The 21,088-nt window shown below is 43.0% G+C and overlaps 2 protein-coding genes across 3 annotated transcripts in view; one reads left to right on the top strand and one right to left on the bottom strand.

Annotated features, from left to right (window-relative positions):
• CCN4 (cellular communication network factor 4) overlaps window positions 1-16,275 on the top strand; it is a 28,774-nt gene extending 12,499 nt beyond the window's left edge. Inside the window, exons 2-5 of the mRNA XM_007426110.4 lie at window positions 9,851-10,145; window positions 11,970-12,227; window positions 14,534-14,727; window positions 15,574-16,275. Of these exons, the coding sequence (XP_007426172.1) occupies window positions 9,851-10,145; window positions 11,970-12,227; window positions 14,534-14,727; window positions 15,574-15,873 (1,047 nt within the window). The 3' untranslated portion in view covers window positions 15,874-16,275. The remainder of the gene's footprint in view (window positions 1-9,850; window positions 10,146-11,969; window positions 12,228-14,533; window positions 14,728-15,573) is intronic.
• Window positions 16,276-19,485: 3,210 nt separating this feature from the next.
• Window positions 19,486-21,088, bottom strand: part of NDRG1 (N-myc downstream regulated 1) — a 44,525-nt gene continuing 42,922 nt past the window's right edge. For both annotated transcript variants that reach the window (XM_088148948.1, XM_007435218.4), the window contains exon 16: window positions 19,486-21,021. In XM_088148948.1, coding sequence (XP_088005074.1) covers window positions 20,762-21,021 — 260 coding nt within the window. In that variant the 3' untranslated portion in view covers window positions 19,486-20,761. The remainder of the gene's footprint in view (window positions 21,022-21,088) is intronic.

Below are 21,088 nucleotides of genomic sequence, written 5' to 3'. Positions count from 1 at the left end.
GGGATCTTCACCAGTCAGATGCTTCAAAGGAAAAACCTCAGATCTTAGGCTCAGACTGTGGTGTGATGAGTAATAAGGAATGAGAACAATGCAGATGAGGCCAGTGTGATCAAATAAAGGTCTCTGCAGAGGCAGATAAATAGACAAGGTTGGGTGTGGGAGATGTTTGAACTTCACCATACTGATGATGCAGGAATCAGCCCACAGTCAGCTTCTGATCTTTCATTCCATTCCATTCCGTTCCTTGTGAGTGTGAGAGTATTAATTAGCAAAAAAGGAAGACATTTTTCAACATACCCAGTTACAAAGCGCCTGCCTCTGGATGTCTGTTTACTGCAACGTACCCATTTCTAACTGTCTTTCATCCTAATCTATGCCCAGCTAAATGAGCTTCAGGAGGCTTTCTGTACCCAGCAACATTTGGAGGAGAATAATCACAAGATCTCAATCAGCACAACAGTCAGTGAGATGCAGATCACATTAGTCATCCCAGGCAGAAGGAAACTAGTTGATGCTGATGCTGTAAGAAGTAGATGAATAAGATGAAGCAAGGGAATTGCAAAACAGCACAGGCTAGACTGGGAATTAAAAAAAAAAAACCCCAAACATTCTGTATCGTTGCCATGAGATGAAGATGAACTTGGAAAAAAGAAAGAAAGAAAAATGCCAACCCCATACCCATTTGGTGACACCATCTTGCTTAATGTAAGTTGTGCCATGACCAAAATGCTTGGTAGAGTGAAGATCCTGGCCACATCAGTGTTGCTGCCCTAGATTAGATGAATGCCATCTCACACCTAAGTCTTCACGGTTCTGTATTTTCCAATAATGTTCACAATGCAGCAATTGCATTATAATTGTGGGGACTAAGGAAAGTGTGCACTGAAAGTGTATATTTGGGATCAGTGCAGAGACACGTTTCAGGATAAAAGGTGGTCAAAGGTAGATATTTAAATCATACCCCTTTAAATCTCACAACAGTAAAGTTGGTCTGATTTTTGCTTCAATGCTGCCCTCTTCCGCTTAGATGTTAGATTACAAATAAGTGGAAATTCTGCTATGTTACCAATAACCGGATTTGACCTGTGAAATTTGGCAATTGGTAAGCTCTTAATCAAACTTTTCACACATCTCTCTTCAGTGAAAGGTATTCTAATTCATTTTGGCAAGATTTTCTTCTCAAGAAGTTGGTTGAGAAGCCTAAATGAGCTAAATTTCTCAGAGAAGTTTAGCATCTCTGTGTGAGTACAAATAGCAAAATGAAAATACACATGTTCAAACGTTGTGGACCATAGATAGACAAAACTGCATATAATTTCTCAATGAAGATATGCCAGATATTGGGATCCACAGGTCACAATAAGATTTGCCTGGCATTTACTTAAATCAGGAGTTTGATTAGATTTGATTATGTGCCATCAAGTTGTTTTTGACTCCTAGCCACCACATAGATAGATTTTCTCATGATGATCTATCCCTAATCTGTTGTTTCAAGTCTCCCAACAGTGCACTTATCACCACTCTGAGAAATCAGGAGTAAGGAACCTCCAACTTCCAGATGTTGATAGTTTAACACCAGATCTACAAAGGCCAGAACGGCGCAAGCCATTATATTCCCTGTGACACTCTGTGGAAATGAAAGTTGGACTTTGAAGAAGCGGGATAGGAAGAGGATTGGTGCTTTTGAACAAAGCGATGGATCATCAAGCAAATCATCTGAGTTTTCACTCCGGGCACAAATGACCAGGCTCAAATTATCCTACTTCAGACACATGATGCGAAGACCCAGCTCTCTAGAGAAGGCTCTCATGCTGGGAAAGGTGGAAGGAAAGAGAAGAAGAGGACGACCAGCAGCAACGGGGATGGACACAGCTACAGTGGTGATGAGCGCATGCTTGAAAGAACAGGTTAGGGATAAATCATCTTGGAGGAAATCTATCTATCTGGTCACTAGGAATCAAAAACTACTAGATGGCATATAATCAGTCAATTAATCAATGAAGTGAACTGCAGCTCAGAAAAGCTTAAGCTTTTTAATAAAATACGTTAGTTGGGAAAGGTGCTACCAGACTCCTGATTTTTTGCCACCATTGACTAACACGGTTCTCCTCCTACAATGTCCACAATGAGGAGTTTCCAGGAATAGGTGTCTCAGCCCTGATCTATAGGGCAGAGACCTTTATATTTATAATGTGAAGAAAAGGCAAATATGAAAGTGTTGTTTGATGATAGGATCTGCTTTCATGTTGATACAGCTGTGCCTGATATATTTAGCTGGGCTGAAAGCAAACTGGCAAAAAAAAAAAAAAAAGTAATTTTCCAACACTCTGGTTTTCATCTGTTTTTCAAGGTGAATTCCTTTTGGATCAGAGCTTCCGAAATTCATGTCTTTTGGCCCTGGATTTCAGTATGAGAGAGATTTAAAACTTTTGTTGCTCCCTAGAATTTACTTTTCCATAGCTCTTGTGTTCTGTTGGGATTGGAGTCAGTCTCCCTCATACGGAGACTTGATAAATTGAAATCAGTGGGATGAATGTTATGATGAACAGGCCACATTGATGTCAATGGAAACACACTATAGCAGCGTTTTTCAAACTTGGAAGCTTTAAGATGTGTGGACTTCGGCTCCCAGAATCCACACTTCTCAAAGTTGCCAAGGTTGGGAAACACTGCTCTATAGTTATGGGTATACAGCTATAGGATACCCCAGAGCTGTTGTTGATTTACTTTATTATTTTTCCTACTATTTTCCCCTTCCCTCACAGTTTCCAAAAGAGCAGTAAAAAGTCTTAAAGCAACAATAACATGAATCATTAAAAGGGATAAATACAAACATGAGAAGCAAGGTTACTTTTACAAAGAAAGGCAATTTGAAAAGCAAACTGATGTATCCCCCATGCTGTTTGCAACCAATAAGTCCACTGGCTGCAAACGTTAGGAAGCTTAGGGTTGAAAGCCATCAATAACCTGATGACACACAGCAATATTTTTCAGTCTCATCAAAAGAAGCATTTTTTTTTTTTGCACAAAGAAGGGAGGGTTAATGGACTGTTAGTCCAGTTTTTAATCTAATACTCCATTAGGGAAGACAAATGAAGTGAAACCTTGAACAATAGGTGCTAAGCAGAACACTGTAGAATATTTTGATTTTTGTCTGGGGGAAAGGAAGTCATTTGAATTTTGTAGGTGGCTGGGGAAAGCAATTAAGAGGTTTCTGGCTGACTTTCAGCATCTTGAGATGCAAAATAGATGCAATACATTTATTTCTTTCCAGAAATTGAACCTGCATGTCCTTATTTTCTAAAACATTATCTAGAAATGGGCACAACTGGTCTTTTGAAATTCTTATCTAAATTTATGCACAGAGGAATTGAATGAGTATTTCTTCCTTTTTTTCCAAGGAAAGGTGAAATCACCTAATCCTTTCTCAAGAGAACATGGCCGTTGAAAAAGCCCCAAGGGAAGAGATTCCTCCCTTGAGATTAAATAGAAATCTGAGGAACTGAGAAAATTACTATAGAATTAAACACGACCAGGAGGCCCTTCAGATGGTCACTCATGTTCTGGTCACCTTATGACTGGACTACTGCAATGTGCTTAATGTGGGCCTGCCCTTGAAGACCATCTGGAAGCTACAGCTGATTCAAAATGGGGTAATGGGCACTTCACATCATGCCCATGTCTCACCACTGTTACGCAAGCTGCATTGGCTGCCAGTCAGATTCCAGGTGCAATTCGAGGTGCTGGTCACCAAAGACCTGCATGGCAGAGGGCCTGGTTATCTGAGGGACCATCTGTCTTCAGTTGTTTCTGCCTGCTTGGTACTTCAGAGTAGGTGTGCTCCAGGTCCCTTAAATGTTGCCATCTTGTGGGACCAAGGAACTATGCCCTGGAGATATGCATGGCTCCCACTCTCTTGGTTTCTGGAAGTCTCTTAAGACCTGGTTCTATTTCCAGGCCTGGGGTAAATGGGCTTGTTAATGTGTTTGTTGGGCCCCTATTGTAACCTAGAAGGTAGGCCTGGGCCCCAGAGCTGACTGCCTCAGACAGGATCCCAGTGTCTTTTTAGCTCTTAGAAAGTTGATTCACCTGCTACCATCTTTTCCATCAGCAGAGGGACCTCTTAGGGTGATTTCCCTCCCTCTTGGGGGTATCCAGTAAGAACAAGAAATCCCACCCCTGATGGTGAACCTTTATAGGTTTTATTATTAGAAATAGCATGCAGACACCTGAACCGAATGCATAAAAATATTGAATGAAAAGTCCAGGAACAAACTCCACTTTGTCCTCAGAGGCAGAATGTTCAGAGGTCCTATAATTTAGTTTTAAAATACTCTGAGATTGTTGTTGTGCTAAAACTGACAAAAAATTAGTTTTGCTTTGACTTACCAGTTGTGCTCATGCAGCATCCCTAACTGGTCGAAGGCTTTCGTGGCCGGCATACGATGGCTAGTGTGGGTCTTCCGGGCTGTGTAGCTGTGTTCTGGAAGTTTTGTTTCCTAACGTTTCGCCAGCACCTGTGACCGGCATCTTCAGAGTGCAGGAGCACAGACAGGAGCTGGGCACAGAGAGAACCGCTCCTGTCTGTGCTCCTGCCCTCTGAAGATGCCGGTCACAGGTGCTAGCGAAACGTTAGGAAACAAAACTTCCAGAACACGGCCACACAGCCCGGAAGACCCACACCAGCCATCCCTAACTGGCTCCATTAAAGATCTTGTGGCTGTAGTCAGATGACATATTTAACATGGTGTCAGCCTTGCGAGGTAGCCCAGACAAGAAACACATCCAGAAGTGCTAGCTCTGTCTTTATTGTAAGGATACATCAATAAAATCTTGAAGTCTGAAATTACATCTCTCCCCGCTTGTTCTTATAGTCCAAGAAACTAGGGAGGGCCCCTTCTGAGATGTTTTTCACATCCCCACTTCTGCTGTGGGCTCAGCTGACTCTTAACTGACTGTTATCTAGTCTGCGGCTCTTCTTCCTGTCTCTCAAGGTCATTCCCAAATACCATTACACATGGTTTATTTAAACCTTGATTGACTCTTTCTGTGGCTTAACTGTTCATGCAGATTCAGCCTGTTTGGTGACTTTATGGTGCAGGCAATGGAGCAAATCCAGAAAGTGGCTTAAATCGGTAGCCCGCTTGACGCTTGGCATGTGAATCTGGTCAGCAACAATTTAAAACTGTTGTAAAGCATGGAAACTAGCGAGATGGCGTTGGTGATGGGGGGAATCAAGTGTTAGCCGTGCCCTGCATAAAGGGAGTAATGCAAATGTTTGCCTAAAAGAGGCTTCCTGTTAGTAAGGGGAAGGCAACTTCCTTTGAGCCAGGCCACACCATTTATTGAAATTAGGGGCAAAGCCGGTGCAATCACGATGTCAACGTACAGCATGTATAGGTCCAAAGTTTCTCTGGATGCAAATTGGGCAGGAGTTTTGCTGCTCTGACTTTTCTTGATAAGGCAGGCATAATTCAGTCATTTGCTTGCTTTCGTGTTCCGATTTGCTCAGGTTCTGAAACCCACTTCTGCATCTCACATCTATTTGGCAGGTCCCCAGGACTTGATCTACTTCTGATCTTACTTACATTTTCCTTCTACTTGGTTCCAGTAAAATCTTCTCATTTCTGTTGTTTGAACAGTTCTGGCAATGTTTATGCACCATAACTCACTCTCCGGTGTTTCTTTCTCTTTCCCATCCTCGTGGCTTTCCTTGTGCAGGGGAGTTACAAACAGGATACAGGCAGAGCCCAGCAGATGATAAAATAAAGCAATCTGAGCTCAATTAAAATTCCAAGTGTGTTAAAAAGAAGAGAAGGGAAGGGAAGGGAAGGGAAGGGAAGGGAAGGGAAGGGAAGGGAAGGGAAGAGAAGAGAAGAGAAGAGAAGAGAAGAGAAGAGAAGAGAAGAGAAGAGAAGAGAAGAGAAGAGAAGAGAAGAGAAGAGAAGAGAAGAGAAGAGGGAAGGGAAGGGAAGGGAAGGGAAGGGAAGGGAAGGGAAGGGAAGGGAAGGGAAGGGAAGGGAAGGGAAGGGAGAAGAGAAGAGAAGAGAAGAGAAGAGAAGAGAAGAGAAGAGAAGAGAAGAGAAGAGAAGAGAAGAGAAGAGAAGAGAAGAGAAGAGAAGAGAAGAACTAAATAGATAATTGATAAAATATGTCAGGGAGTATCTGTGAGGGGGCCCTTCCCTATCACCATCTTAACTCCACTCCCCATTTCAGGAGGGGTTTTTTTTGGAGGGGAGAGGTAGGAGTTTAAGGGATGACTAGAAAGTCTTCCATGTTACCTGTTAACACATTCCCAAAATAGGGAAAATCAGTCTTGTTTGGGCGGGTTGGCAAGTTTTAAGAAGTGAAATGCTTTTACACCAGTCTCCTCTCAGGACTCATCCTGCAGAGCCCAGTCAAGCAAGAATGAGTCACATAGACTTCAATAAAGAGTTTTAATGTAGGAATTAGGGTGAAGTCAGTCCAGATTCTTGGAAACTACAAGAGAAATTTCCACCCCTCTTTTATTAGTGACTTCATTAAGGTGGAGTCTCTTGGAATTTTTGGAATCTCTCCTTCCAAGACTTTTTGCAATTCATGGTAATTCCCTGTAATATTGTTTCCGAAGTCCTTGCTTTTAATGATAGATTTATCAGTATATATAAATAATGTAGATTGATATTAACTCCTCTGCTTTTTTTTATCTCTTACCTATTGCTCCCTCCCCCCCCCCACTTTGTCTTTCCTTTTGCCTGCTTTTTGACCCATTTTGCTAGTTAACTTTTAAAAAAATATTCTGATGTTTCATAAATAGACATCAAGCTATATCTTGGCAGGATGATCTGAAGGGTATGGGTGGAGGCTCTGATCTGGATAGAGGATTGATTGGGAGGGTGTTGGGTGCCAACTAAACTGGAAATTATCCAAAGTAATTTTTCATCGATCTAATGATTTTGATTGCCCGTGTTCAAAAAGAGGACTGCAGCTGAAATGGAAATGGCACCCAAATTTTAGACCCACTAGGTGGAGCCATAAGGAAGTGGAAAGGGTGTGCTTTCTGCTAGCAATGTTATTTTGGTTCACGCTTATTGCAATTTCTTAGTCTTCACCCTGTGAAAGAGACTTGTGCTCTTACACACCTTCTTCACAGGTTGCTTGAAAATGGCTTTCAAACCAATCTTCTTGGGAGGCAGCAGAACGTAACTGCCACGAGGCCAACCCTGCCCTTGCATACTTGTGTCTCAAGGTCAGATGCAAGCATGTAAGGGGTAGAGTTTGCCTTGTGACATCGCGACACCCATTTTAACACTCGCCCCCACCCCTCTGCAGATGCCTGGGCTGCAGAAAAGGCTCTGCTGAAGACTTCACACTTTGCAGTCTGGAAAAGGAGTTGAAAGGAATCTCCTTCTGGGCGTCCACCCCTAAGAGAAGGGGTTCCATGGGGCACTAAGGAAAGGGGGGGAATCCTTTGAATGCAGCCCATTTTGTATCACCAGAGCTTGAATGGTTGGGCAAGATTCTGCTCCTGGAAAATGTGGGACTTGTCAGCTGGCATCGGAAGCCCTCTTGATCAAAGGTTCCGGGCATTGTTTTCTTCTTCTTCTTCTTCTTCTTCTTCTTCTTCTTCTTCTTCTTCTTCTTCTTCTTCTTCTTCTTCTTCTTCTTCTTCTTCTTCTTCTTCTTCTTCTTCTTCTTCTTCTTCTTCTTCTTCTTCTTCTTCTTCTTCTTCTTCTTCTTCTTCTTCTTCTTCTTCTTCTTCTTCTTCATAGACAGCTACTGCTGCCTGAAAAAGTTTAAGAACTCAGGACTGGGAGGAGGCTTTCTGTTGCCCCTGAATGAACTTGGTTGTCTTCTGGAAAAGATGCTAGGTTGCAGCTGTTTATCAGCTCTGCTTTCCAAGCAGGCACCCGGCCTTTGCGTGGCCAAAAGTAGCTCCCATCATTTTAAAACTACTATCTTTTTAAAGTGTAAATACTCGGGTGGAGCAGTATCCCCAGATTTAGTCTACACGATTTGTTAATGTTTATGGATGTAATCTTCCAAAAATAATAGATGGATGGATGGATGCGGAGGTAGCCATAGGGATAAGGTCAAAAAAGTCAAGACAATGCCTGCATGCATGTAAACAAAGCCCCATCCTTTTTTATATGGGTCATGACACATTGAAAAAAAGGCAGGGCTTCCATTGTATGGTTTGGATTGTCAACTTGGGGTTTTGATTGCCTCCTCCCCTGCAGACACCGAAGGAAGGAAGGAAGGAAGGAAGGAAGGAAGGAAGGAAGGAAGGAAGGGAGGGAGGGAGGGAGGGAGGGAGGGAGGGAGGGAGGGAGGGAGGGACTCGCAGTGTAGGTCAAGAGTGGAAAATGACAGCAAAATTGTACCAATTTTGTACACTCCTTTTGTACACGTGTCATGATGTCGCACACACATAGGAAAAGGATGGAGTTGACATTGTAATGGCATGGCACTGCTTTCATGATTTTGAGAGAACCATTGGATCCCATGGATGGCTTTGGAACATCAACACCCTGGGGGAGGCCGACTTCAAAGAAGTCAAGATGGTGATCATGACTGTGCAACCAAAGATGCCATCTTGACTTTTTTGACACCCCCACTCTGCAGTGGCCCCTGCTCTGGAAGGAAGAAAATAAATGTGCAGAGCCTGTTTTGGGCAAGTTGCCTTCTTTCTCTGTAGCCAGCACTCAAGATACTATACAATGTTTTATCCTCAAATCACCTGAACTTCTTGAAGGACAGGTAAAATTTATTCAAGCAAAAGAAAAGGAAACTCTTACCTAAAGGTAGAGGAGGTGATCAAAAGAAATGGAATCAAGTGGCCCAGTGGTTTTCTGCATGACCGTAGCTTTGCTTTGGGGCCTCGAAACTTTGATAAAGCCAAGGAACTATGGTAAATTGGTTTTAAATGCCATGAACAAAGGGAATTGACAAAGCCACTGCCCAGGTGCTGGGAACCTTTGCCTCCTAAACAAGAAGAATGAAACTTCTTTTCTATGCTATTTGAAAGTAAACCAATTAACTCCAATGCTTGCTTGAAACTGAAGCCGGTATGCTAATTTTGGCATTATAGCCAGTGCATTTTGAGGGAGGAAAAGCAAGCTTTGACCTCTTTCAAAAAGGAGGATGAGGAGAAGGATATTTTAACTTAAAGCAGCAACGGTTCTCATATTAAGGCTGGATTGAAGTTTTATGGATGTGTTAATGTACATATAATTGTAAATCACCTAGGAGGAGGAGTCTTAACAAATAATTGTAATGAAATAAATACCTAACTATATAAATTGCCTATCAAGTTCTGTGCCACCCATAAGGGTGTCTATGGGGTCAAAAAATCAAGATGGTCAGACCTGAATGTGGCAAAAATTTGCTATCCTATCTGTAAAACTCGACATTGTCTTGATTGCCTCAATGATGCAGTTACAATGTTATGTTTGTATTTTATTTGGAACAGAAATAGTTTATTTGTTAACCTGGTCAATGAAGAAGTATTCTCCTCCAGTTCAAGATTTCGGGTGCAGTCAGATGATTGAAAACCTGTCCCTTTTTTACCTGTCTTGCGCAGGTGATCTATGTTAAAAAGGAGCAGGGCTTCAGCCACGAGGTGGTGGATGATTTGAACATCCCACCCAGCCCCCCAGGCCAGTTGCTGACCACATGCAGGAACTCCTGGCCTTCCATTGCTTGCTCCCATCAGCTGGTTTTTAACTAACTGAGGCTCTAATTTAGCCCCCATTGGTAACCTGATCCATTATAAATTTATCCAATCTCCTTTTCAACCCTCTAACTCAATGTTCCTTGACCTTGGCAACTTTAAGCTGTGTGGACTTCTAATTGTCTCTTTGTTGCATAGGTCTTTCTCCAGAATGCCACCACCACTGTTACTACCACATCACCACCTGCCACCTCTTCAGTGACCGAAGCCTACACACGGGCACAGTACTGTAAGTGGCCATGCGAATGTCCAGCAACCACCCCTCTGTGCCCATCAGGGGTCAGTCTGCTCACGGACGGATGTGAGTGTTGCAAGATATGTGCCAAGCAATTTGGGGAGAGCTGCACCGAGGCTGACATTTGTGACATTCACAGGGGGCTGTACTGTGACTACAGCAGAGACACACCTAGGTACGAAATAGGAGTGTGTGCACGTAAGTGAAGTACATATCTTTTTGTTTTAGATGCAAAGGGTTGGCCCTGCCCTCTGTCTGAACATATACTAATCCATTCTGATCCAACTCTGCTTCTCCTTCTTTTTGGGAGTGATGCTATGCAACAGCTGACCTCATTCCTTCCTGCTCTTGTTTTGTTCTTCCACAACTGAGCCGAGAGCCTCCGCTTGCTTGACGAAAGGTAACTTCACAGCTCTCTTGCTCTGCAAGCATGTTAGCATGTCACAACATACCTTTTGCCTGATATGCATCTTTTTGGCAGTGGGTTGGGGTTGATCAACCTTGCTGAACTTCAGTTGCTAGATTCAGAAATAAAAACAAAACCAAACCAGAACAGCTAAGCAGGATCAGACCTGGATGACAGGCCACTAGGAAATATCCTAGGATGGTCTGCGTTGAAGGACTCTTCCTGTACCTCCCTTGGTTCCTCTCTCTTCATATCAGTTTCTCAAGCTGAGTTCAGTTGCCTGTTTGAGCTTCTCCTACTCAATCAGCTACCAAGCATGGTCTCTAGGCACACTCTAACCTTACTTAGAAGTCAAAATGGGTCTTTCAAGCTTGAAAAGGGGTTGCTTTGGGTTCGGAGCGCTTCCAGAAGGTCGGAGCCTTGTCAGAGCAGTTCTGGTAAAATCAGAATTAAGAAGACGGGATTGGAACAGCTCAAAAAGGGGTGGTTAGAATTCTGAATGTTTCAAACCTTTTGCACGTTACCATTTTGCACATCCACCTCCACATAGCCCTTGGCGCTTTCTGGATGGCAGCCCTGAAGAGGTTTCCTTGAGGCTAAGGACGTTTACAAGGGGAAATGGCAGGCTTCTGTTACAGAAATGTATGATTTTTAAAGTAAAATAATCGAAAAGTAAATGCATCAGATTAAATGATTAAGCAATTTAAAAGACCCTCTAGCCCGCTACCCCTTAATGCTTTATCCTTTTTTAAAGATGCTATAGTAAGCATTAACAGGTCACTGTATGTCCTTGTGCAGACATGGACCTGCTTGTTGTCTTCTGCTGTCTGAATGGTCATCTGAATGGACCCACTAAGCTTTCTTTTTTCCTTTCTTTGACCCCATAGTCAAATTACCTCTGCCCTGGAAACACTGGGAAGAGAGTCTTCTTAGAATCAGCGGGCCATTGATTAATTGCTGCCTTCAACATCTTTTTACTCAATAAAGAAGGCCTTTTCATTTGCCCAGTCTCATTGATTTCTGATGAAAATGGTTTTGTGACCACATTTTAATCTGTTCTCACTGTTGTCATTTGCTTTTTATTGATTCCTCGATTTCTTGATTCATTTCCCTATGATTGCCACCTTTTTTTAAAAAAGGATCTTGGAAGTGTTTTTAAGTCCAAAGGTAGGATATCAATTTAGAGAGTACCAGTAATATTGGGGCAGTGCACATGATGCAAATGATTTGGAAGTGCTGTAGTCCTTGTGCAAGCAAAGCATCGCCCTGCCATTCATGAAAGCTGCCACATCTTAATTCAGGCTTCTGCATGAACCTGCACAAAGATGCAGCTGCTTTAATGAACCAAACCATGAAAGCAGTGCAGTTTTAATGCAACTCTTAAAGCAGCTGCAGCTTTTTCCAGATTCACATGGAACTGTTGTGCCCACGGTGTGTGCCAGATCCAAACTGCTTCTGAACTATGTTTGAAGAAGCATGCTTCATCATTGTTATCACGGAATGAAATATATTTATGTCTAAAGCACGAACCTTGCCAGGCTGAGTGTCTTTTCAAGCAAGCCAAAGTATTGTCCTTCTCACCAACCTTTTGCTGATGCTCCTTGTTGTCCTTGTAGAACTTGTTGGCGTGGGCTGTCTCCTCAATGGGATCAGGTACAAGAATGGGGAGAGCTTCCAGCCCAATTGCAAATATAACTGCACCTGCATCAACGGGGCTGTGGGTTGCATCCCACTGTGTACTGACTCCAAACCACCCCTTGTTTGGTGCCCAAGCCCAAAGCAGATTAAGGTCAAGGGTGAATGCTGTGAACAATGGGTCTGTGATTATTCAAAGACCATCAGGAAGACATCCCCACGGCATGTCTCTTCAGCAGGTAAGATGGGGCATGGGAAGCCAAGCAATGAGAACAGAAAACTGGCTTGAAAGTTTGGGCTAAACTCCATAAAATATAGAATTTCAACTCCCACTAACTTTCTTCAGTAACAAACAATAGCTTTTGTTTGTAGACTCCAATTTAGAGCAAAGGAATGTTGGCTGTTTTTAGCCCAAGCTCTTTATTTTTTTCAGTTTTTTTTTTTGAAGAAAAAGCTTCTTTTTACTAATATAATAATCTCCAACAACTAATATTGTTGGAGAAGTCAGATTGCTGACTTCTCCAACAATATTCTTTAGTGCCATGCCAATTTTTTTTCTACTATTGAATTAGAATTGGATAAAAGCAGAGTTGTTTTTCAAACTTCTTGCAAGGGAAGAGAACATTTTGGAGAGTTCTCAGAGTGGAATGGTCTTGCACTGATTGAGACAAGAGGGACCCAGGATGTGTCTGAATGTCCTGACTTTCATTGCAGAATCATCTCTTGCCAGCACTCCGCTGCTTCCCTGGCTTTCCACCTTCCACAAAATCCCAAAGAAAAGACATCATTGCAAATTCCTCTTTCAGACTGGGAAGCGTGGACAGTCAGAGAGGCTGCAAAGTGATGGGAAGATGTGCAATGCCAGCAGAAACACCTCCATCACCTCCAACAGCCAAGCTCAAGAATGTTCACCAAGAGAAATTCAGTAGAAATTCTAAACCACCCTGAGAATAAAGTAGAAAAAGCAGAAACCTCTTTTGGAAAGGTAGAAAACCTGCCTGAAATTGCAAAACTGTTGTAAGCACAGAACTCATAAGGTTTATCGATTTGGACTGTTTATTGAGTATACTGATCTCATTGAGGTTTCAGACAGGGATCCTTGCCATCCCTTGATACCAGAGAGCACACCTGCAAGGTTTACCAGTTGCCAATGACCCTTTAAAACAATAAGGCATGGTGATGCCCCTCTTAGCACATCTGCAGCAGATGGCACTAATACCCCTTTTGAAATGCCAATAGGCAGAGGAGATTCACAGATGACACACAATATGGCGCACCATCAATGAGCATCTCATCCATTGGATGAAGTCATCAGCGGCATGCTGTGCTATGCATTGTCTGGCAATATTTTCCATGGGTGCACACCCACCTGGATGAGAGGTGCCACCATTGCCTTTTGCATGTACAGCAATGAAGGCTCTTCCTCAGAAAAGTGCTTTTCTACAGTGTGGGAGCCAGCAGGAAGGTATGTTGATGTAAAACTCTGCCGCCCACATTTCTAATCCCTCTTCTTCCTCCATGACAAAGCAGAATAGGGCTTCTGTCTGGATAAGAAGCAGGGAGGAAGAGAGAGGAGCAAGAACATCTCTTTTGATGCTCCTTACTGGTACAAGACCCATAGGACTTTGGCTGTCAGTTCTCTGATCTGAATGATCATACTGGGATTGGAAAATTGGTGCCAAAGGAACAATTCTCTCCCTTCTACCACTCATGGCAAGAAAACCAGAGGAGGAGAGGAGGAGGTCTGGCACCAAGGGATGGAAGTGTCTCCAGCTTGTCCCCACATGATAGGATTTCCCCAACACCCTGTGGAGTTAGCCATGGGTGGCAAGGGAAGCAGGGTGGAGGGAATTAGTGTTAGTTATCTTGATCCAGGTTGCTTATAATATATTGGAGGAGATCATGAATGGCTAGCTGGCTTTCTAGGTAGATTTCACTTTTCTTTCCAATCCCAGTTGTGGTCTAACAGCCCAAACAGAAGACAAGTGATAATGAAAGAATGGTTTCTACCAGCAATACATGGCTATATTGACAACAGACTCTAGATATGACTAAAGCAGGGATGGGTGGGTTGTAATTCACCATGTTGTGAGAACTCAGCCATTGTTGTAGCCCCTTTGATGAACCAGATTATCATGTTAAGCTGCTATAAGGTTTCTTGTTTGGACAAAGCCTGGGACCTGAATTTATCAACTGTATTTTGTTAATCTGGATGTGAGAGCCAGTTTGGTGTAGTGGTTATACGCACCAGCTAGAAATTGGGGGATAGTGAGTTCTAGTCCTGTCTTAGGCATGAAAAACTGGATGGGTAACCTTGGGCTAGTCACTCTCTTACAGCCTAGGGAGACGGCCATGGCAAACCACTTCTGAGAAATGTTGCCAAGAAGGTTGCATGGACTTGTCCAGGCAGACCACGAGTCAGGACTGACTTGAAGGCTTAAAAAAAAAAAAAAGGTGGTGTGCCCAAGTCTGACGATGTGCAAAAGTCCCTCCACAAGACTGATATAAAACCTCAACTAATTCCATCAATGCCTTTGCTTGGCAGTTTATGGAGGAGAAATTGAAGCATGGCAGAAAAACTGTATCCTGCAAACTTCTTCCTGGAGCCCTTGTTCCACAACCTGTGGAATGGGCATTTCCACAAGGATCTCTAATGATAATGCCCAGTGCCGGTTGATGAAAGAGAGCCGTCTCTGTAATCTGCGGCCTTGCGAGGAGGACATCATCAAGCACATTAAGGTATGTAGTATGTAAGACTAGGTCACTTGGCAGGAGGTCATGTGTAACTTTTGGAGAGGAGGAGTGAGGACTGCAGTGGGAGTCTGATCAGGGTTGGCACCACCAAGGGCAAGGCGGGGGAAGGCAATGGGAAGTGAAATGGAGGAAGGAAGGAGTTCTTCCAGAAGCACTGATTTGGCAGAGCTGTTTTAGAATTCAACTCTGGATCAGGAGCAGCAAGAGAATATGTTCCTTTTCTTAACCCTCTGATCTGTGTTCATATTACACAACTGATCTGGAGAGATCAAGGCCATTTCTTGCTTCAGTGGGAGAACATTACTTCAGAACTGGACCAGCTGACTTAAACTTATTGCACTGAAGGCCTTGAGACAAGATGAAAGTGATATCATGGAGAATACTTGCAAGTTATGACTGTCCTGAGGTTAGATGCAAAGAGAGAAAGGATATCCTGCCTTTTTTTTCCTGGGAGTTTGAGGCATTATACTGTATATGGAGATTGTTGACCCTTTATTTCAGTGTTTCTCAATCTTAGCAACTTTAAGAGATGTGAACTTCAACTTTCAGAGTTCCCCGGGCAGCATGCTGGCTGGGGGAATTCCAGGCGTTGAAGTCAACAGATCTGAAAGTTCTCAAGGTGGAGAAATGCTGCTGTAGCGTCTAGCTGACCACAGGGTCCCTCTGCCTAGGAAAGTGCCACAACCCCACATCCTCTCTGTGATTGTTTCATCCTATCTGTTTTCTTCTCCTTTTAGAAAAGCTTGAAAGTGTGTCCCTTTTGGTCAACCTGATGGAATTTGCATAGTCCATGATTAACTGCTTTCACATTTCTTTCCCACTTTCTTGTAGCCTGGGAAGAAATGCTTAGCAGTGTACAGGGGAGAGGAACCAATGAACTATACCCTCTCAGGATGCACAAGTAAGGCCATCTACAGGCCTAAGTACTGCGGCCTTTGTGTGGACGATCGCTGCTGCACCCCGTACAAATCAAAGACCATCGAAGTGAGCTTCCACTGTCCAGACGGGATGAACTTTTCCAGGAAAGTCATGTGGATCAGTGCCTGCTTCTGCAACCTGAACTGCAAGAAGCCCAGTGACATCTTTGCTGACTTAGCTCATTATCATGATTACTCTGAAATTGCCAATTAACATGACAGGAGTTGAGGGGAGAAGGGAGAGGAGAGGGGCAAGAGGGAAAACTGCCTTCCAAGACCTACAACTTATTATTACTCTGATTTTACAGAGGGCACAAAAAATAATAAAATAAAAGAGGTTGTTGTTTTTGTGGTTATTGTTATGGTTTCACCTGGCGCAGGGGAGAAGGAAGCTTGGATGAATGATAAAAAAAAGTCAATGTCCTAGCTTAGAGCTGCCTTTGGCTCATTCTGTGGATTTTAGAAGTGGTGCGGTCAAAGAATTGTTGGAAAACAGGCCATCAAAAGGTCTTCCTGTGTGCGTGTGCGTCTACATATGCATGAAAGAGACGCTAAATCGGTTTTTAATATCAGGTTTCAGATCTATCATGCACAACTTTGTAATAAAGAAAGCACTCTTTGAGCCTTTGCAAAGAGACTAAGGGGTTATTTTATTGTTCAACCAGTTTGCCTTTCCCCTCTCCTTACCTATTTCAGACAATTCAGTAATAGCGGCACCTGGCTTCGTAAATAAGCCCTCAAAAGTTACCAGCGTGTTGTTTGAGCTAGCCAGCTGTGGGCTGAGACATAGGTGGGAAAATATGGAGAAAAATGGGAGTGTTCGGTCCCCAAAAAACCATCTTCTGCATTTCTAGGCTGTGCATAAAGGAGGGAATATTCCTAGGAACAGGGAACAGGGCTTGCTTCCCTGAGCATCTAGGACAGTGTTTCTCAACCTTGGCAACTTTAAGATGCGTGGACTTCAACTCCCAGAATTCCCCCAGCCAGCATGCTGGCTGGGGGAATTCTGGGAGTTGAAGTCCACGCATCTTAAAGTTGCCAAGGTTGAGAAACACTGAGGTAGAAGACAAAAGGGACATCTTTGGGAATCTTACTGGATCTTCCTTTTCAGTCCCTTTTTCCCTTTGGGTAACTTTAGTGATGGAAGTGTTTGCACTGTTTTCATTTCTCTTCATAAACCCCTCCACAAATTCCCAACCAGCCAAAAACTGTGCCACTGAAATTTGGCAGCTACCTTTGGGCTATGCGATGTGGGGCCATGTTCCCGCCTAGGTAAAGAAAAAAAAAAAGGAACACGATGCTGCTAAAAATGGATGATTTTTGCCATTTTCGCAAGTGCAATTTCAGGTTATCAGGAAAGAGCCCATCCATGTCACGCAGCTTTGACTTCCCAGTTCTGAGAAGAACGGTCTACGTTCCTCAAACAAGAAAGGATTGAAGTGAAAATAGCTACGAGTAAAAAAATGCTTGAAAATAAAATGGGGCTAATAACACGTGGCTGTGCTTACCTGATACTGTAGCTCGTTAAACCCATCTAAACCGGTCTTCCCCAACCTGGTGCAATCCAGCACAGTGGGATTTCAACAGCCAAATTCCCTAGCAGCCATGCGCTCTCAAAATCTTGGTCAGGAGCCTGTATTTTACTGATAGAGGTGAATATGTGTAGCTCAGGGTTGAACTGTGGAGTCCTTGGGGTTCTCTGAGCTTGGTTCTTTTCTTGCAAACGTTTCATTACCTGGCTAGGTAACATCCTCAGTGCTAAAATGGGATGGGGTTCGGATTTTAGCACTGAAGATGTTACCTAGCCGGGTAATGAAATGTTTGCAAGAAAAGAACCAAGCTCAGAGAACCCCAAGGACGCCACAGCCTGTATTTTGCTGAATGATAAGGCATCGCTATAAAGAAATCCAAATAGGGTAGTTGAAGGTACGTTGGAGTCTTTGAACAGAGAGTCCAGATACTCATAGATGACCCAGTCTCCAAGATGTTTCCTATGTTTGCCGGCACAACCACAGTTAGTCTGTGCTTTACTGTTAAACCACTAACCACTCAGACCGGGTTACACAACATGGTTGGCTAAAATGTGGTTGGCTATTATATGGGCCAGGATGTTGTCTAAGCACAGGCATTGAGATTTTGGCTGATTCCAAGCTGGAAAAAGATTTTTCCTTGTTTTCTCCCCGCTTTTACTTTCTTTCTCTTTGAAAAACTGAGCTCTTCATCCAGCTGCCGTAGAGGCCGCTGCAACGAGCTGAACAAGAGCAGAAAACAGTCAGGGAGGTGTTGCCTCAAGGCAATTGCTGTAATTTTGATCCCTTGTTTTGCAAAGGTGTCCATGCTATTTCTCTGCCTTGCCCTACAAATGGAGAACTGTGCAAAGTTGAAGGAACATTGCACCGGTTGCTGGCACAATCTGCTTGACATTGAAGGCAGCCTGAAAGTGGTAACGTTCTTGTCTGAGCTGGGCCCAGATCTCATTGTGCAAAGCACTTGGCAAGGCCACACACCAGCTTGTGCAGCCAAGGGCCCATCTGCTTGTGCATGAGTATGGTACATTATATCTATGTTTTGTGGTAGGTGGGATCTAAAGATAATGGATCCAGAGTACGACTTTGAGAATAAAAGCTGTAAGAAATGAATTCAAGGTTGGAGACGCTTGTAATCACCCACTACAAGGGCAGTAAAAGGAAAAGCATCAGCATTCACACATGCTAAACTTAGTGTTAAGTTTGGTTAATTTTTAGCAGCTTAGGAAGTTGTGCCAGCCCAACCTGTTTGATCAGTTCCTGGTACGGGGGTGTAGGGCAGACCCAGAAAATGGGATAATTCAGTAGCCAAGTTAAGCAAGTTGTGTGAACAAGTATTGGGAGGGAGGCTATCCCCAACCGGAAAATAACATGGAGCCTTCAAAACTAGTAGCCTTGATTCAGGGGACTCCAAAAATAAAATAAAAAAATAAATAAATAAATAAATAAATAAAATAAAAAAATAAAAATAACCCCCCCCCCCAAAAAACCCAATTTTTAGCTGTTGTTTCAAGATCCCTTAGCAAATATGGATTAGGAAGTGGTTTAAAGTTAGAGCCATGCCCTGAGCTTATTTGGTAACAAGATCCCTGGCCTTCTGGCACCACAGCAACTCAAGGACCTGTTTCTCTGCTAGAAGACTTTAGAGTTAACAACCAGTCTCTTCTGCTTTCTCCCAGAAGGGTCATGTTTTCCTCCAGCAAAGACAAGTCAATGGATGGGGAGACCATGATGTCTCCAATCTCTGCATTTTACTCATCTCACATGCTTAGAACTGGCAAGTAACCAACTGCTGCTTAGGTCCTATGTGTCTCAAGTTCTCTAAATTCTAATTTATAGCTCCTTAAGCTGCTTTCTACTCTTTCGTAACAGGTGTTCTTCCAACCTCTTGATTAGACTGCCCTTCACTAAGCTGCCATCTGCCAAATTTGCTAGGATACTGGTTGGAAACTAGGTTAGTTGTGCTCCTGACACACCTAAGGGGTACAGGCTGGGAAAGAAAGAAAGATGGACAGGCTTTTATAAATTTTATAAGTTCTGCTGGTTCAGTTATTGTATGTATGCATATATATATCCCCCCCCCAACACACACACACACACACACACACACACACACAACTCACCACTCTATTCTGGACACAGAAAACAAAACAAAACACTGCAAAGTTACAAATTTATTTTGTTTAAAATAAATACAAATAATTCATTAATAAACTTTCCCCCAAATAGACAAGCTGAGCCTCTCTATTACACTCTGCTATTCCTCATTATAAACTTTCCAGGAAACTTTGAAGTTGTCATTTGAAGAAAAAAAAAAAAAGAAAACAAAAACCAGGCAATTAACCTATAGTAGAAATCAGTTCTCGTGAACGACCTCAGATATTCAGCTCCAGAGATGCTAAATGCTGTAAATGCTCAATATCCAAAATTCATTAGCTATATTAAGTTCTGTGATGTAGCAAACAGATCAAGCCAGTGGAAAAATAGATATAATTCTCTCTCTATAAAAACTAGAATTCCCATCTATGCTAGAAACCTGTTGAGCTGTCTAGCCCACAGCTTCCCACAGTACAGCTTTGCAAAATCAGCAAAGTAGCTTTTAAATTGTAGAATCAATGTAATCTCCCTACTTTTACAATCATCAAACTAAATCTCCATTAGAGCCTTGCCTGCTCCTCCGACATTTGTGGAGCACATTTCTCCAGCACCAATTCTAATTCTAAATCCTTAAGAGCTTGACCAAGATAGAGGTTGATCGGATAGTTCTTTGTAATCAATATACACCATTTCCACTGTCTTAAGTTACTTCTGCCCCAAACTCTCTGTAAGCAAATATTGGGAAGGTGTGGGGTGGGGGGAGACATCCAGCAGGAAAACTTGCAACTCCGAACTGGTTCAATTACCCTAAAAAGAACCACTCTGCTAATTACTGTTGCCTAAGTTCTCAGATTTGCATGAAAGAGATTTCAATGGGCTTTGCTTCTAAGTTGTGTCAAATTCCCTGTTTTTAATGATGCCCTTGAATAGCAAATTAAGAGCTTGGATGCTATCCCTGAGGCCAGTCACCCAAATGCCTTTGAAGAGTAAGTACAGTCAGAGCTGAGGCTGAAGTGTTTTTGAAAACCTCCCATTGTGTGGGTTTTTTCTTTCTTTCTTCCTTTCTTTCCCACCTCCCCTTCCACAGTGAGGCCTTAAAATCAGATTGGAAAAATACTGTCCTGTTCTTAAAACTGGGTAAAAGGAGAGTAAGGAGATAACACGTGGGCTTTGATCAGTTGGTTTCTGAGAAAGACATCCCCCACCACCACTATGTGACAGTACAGATTGCAATCTTGGATCTTAGAAAAATATTAGATTAATAACTGGATGAGTGTTGAAGCCATCTAGAACTACTTGGAAAGCAGAACAGCCAACTGGATTAGGGAAAGGGAGCATCTGAGATGTCTGTTTTTATTGGTCCCTATGGACTTTTGGGGGGGGCAGAGAGTCGTGTGTTATGTGGAACACCTTAGGTTAAATATTGCAATGCACAGCACAAGGCTGCTTGATCTTGATTTGGACTTAGGCCTGTCTCATTTAACAGGACACTTCCATTGACTTGGGGCTCGACTGTCCACTGTTCTTGGCAGAATTAGGAGTCAGCTCAATGTCTGCGGGAGGACGATTCCGGGCACCTTCCCCGGTTTGGGCCCTGCTTCTGGCTCCCTCGCCTGTGTGAGACCGACTCCGGACACCTTCCCCAGTGTGGGCTCGGCTCCTGTTCCCTTCGAGAGATGTGACACTGGAACCAGAAGCTGTGCGGGATCTCATTAGTCTGGTCATGCTTGCGGAAGGCACTGTTGAAGGAAAACTCTATATTAGGAGATGTATGCTAATTTGCAAGAATCATTATTTAAAAATGAA

The sequence above is a fragment of the Python bivittatus genome, unplaced genomic scaffold (genome assembly GCF_059951505.1).
Source record: "Python bivittatus isolate LINGU-HERP-01145 unplaced genomic scaffold, Pbiv_v1 ctg000590_np1212, whole genome shotgun sequence".
Taxonomy (NCBI): domain Eukaryota; kingdom Metazoa; phylum Chordata; class Lepidosauria; order Squamata; family Pythonidae; genus Python; species Python bivittatus.
Note: the sequence above shows the minus strand (reverse complement) of the source record. Positions and strands in the feature narration are given on the sequence as shown.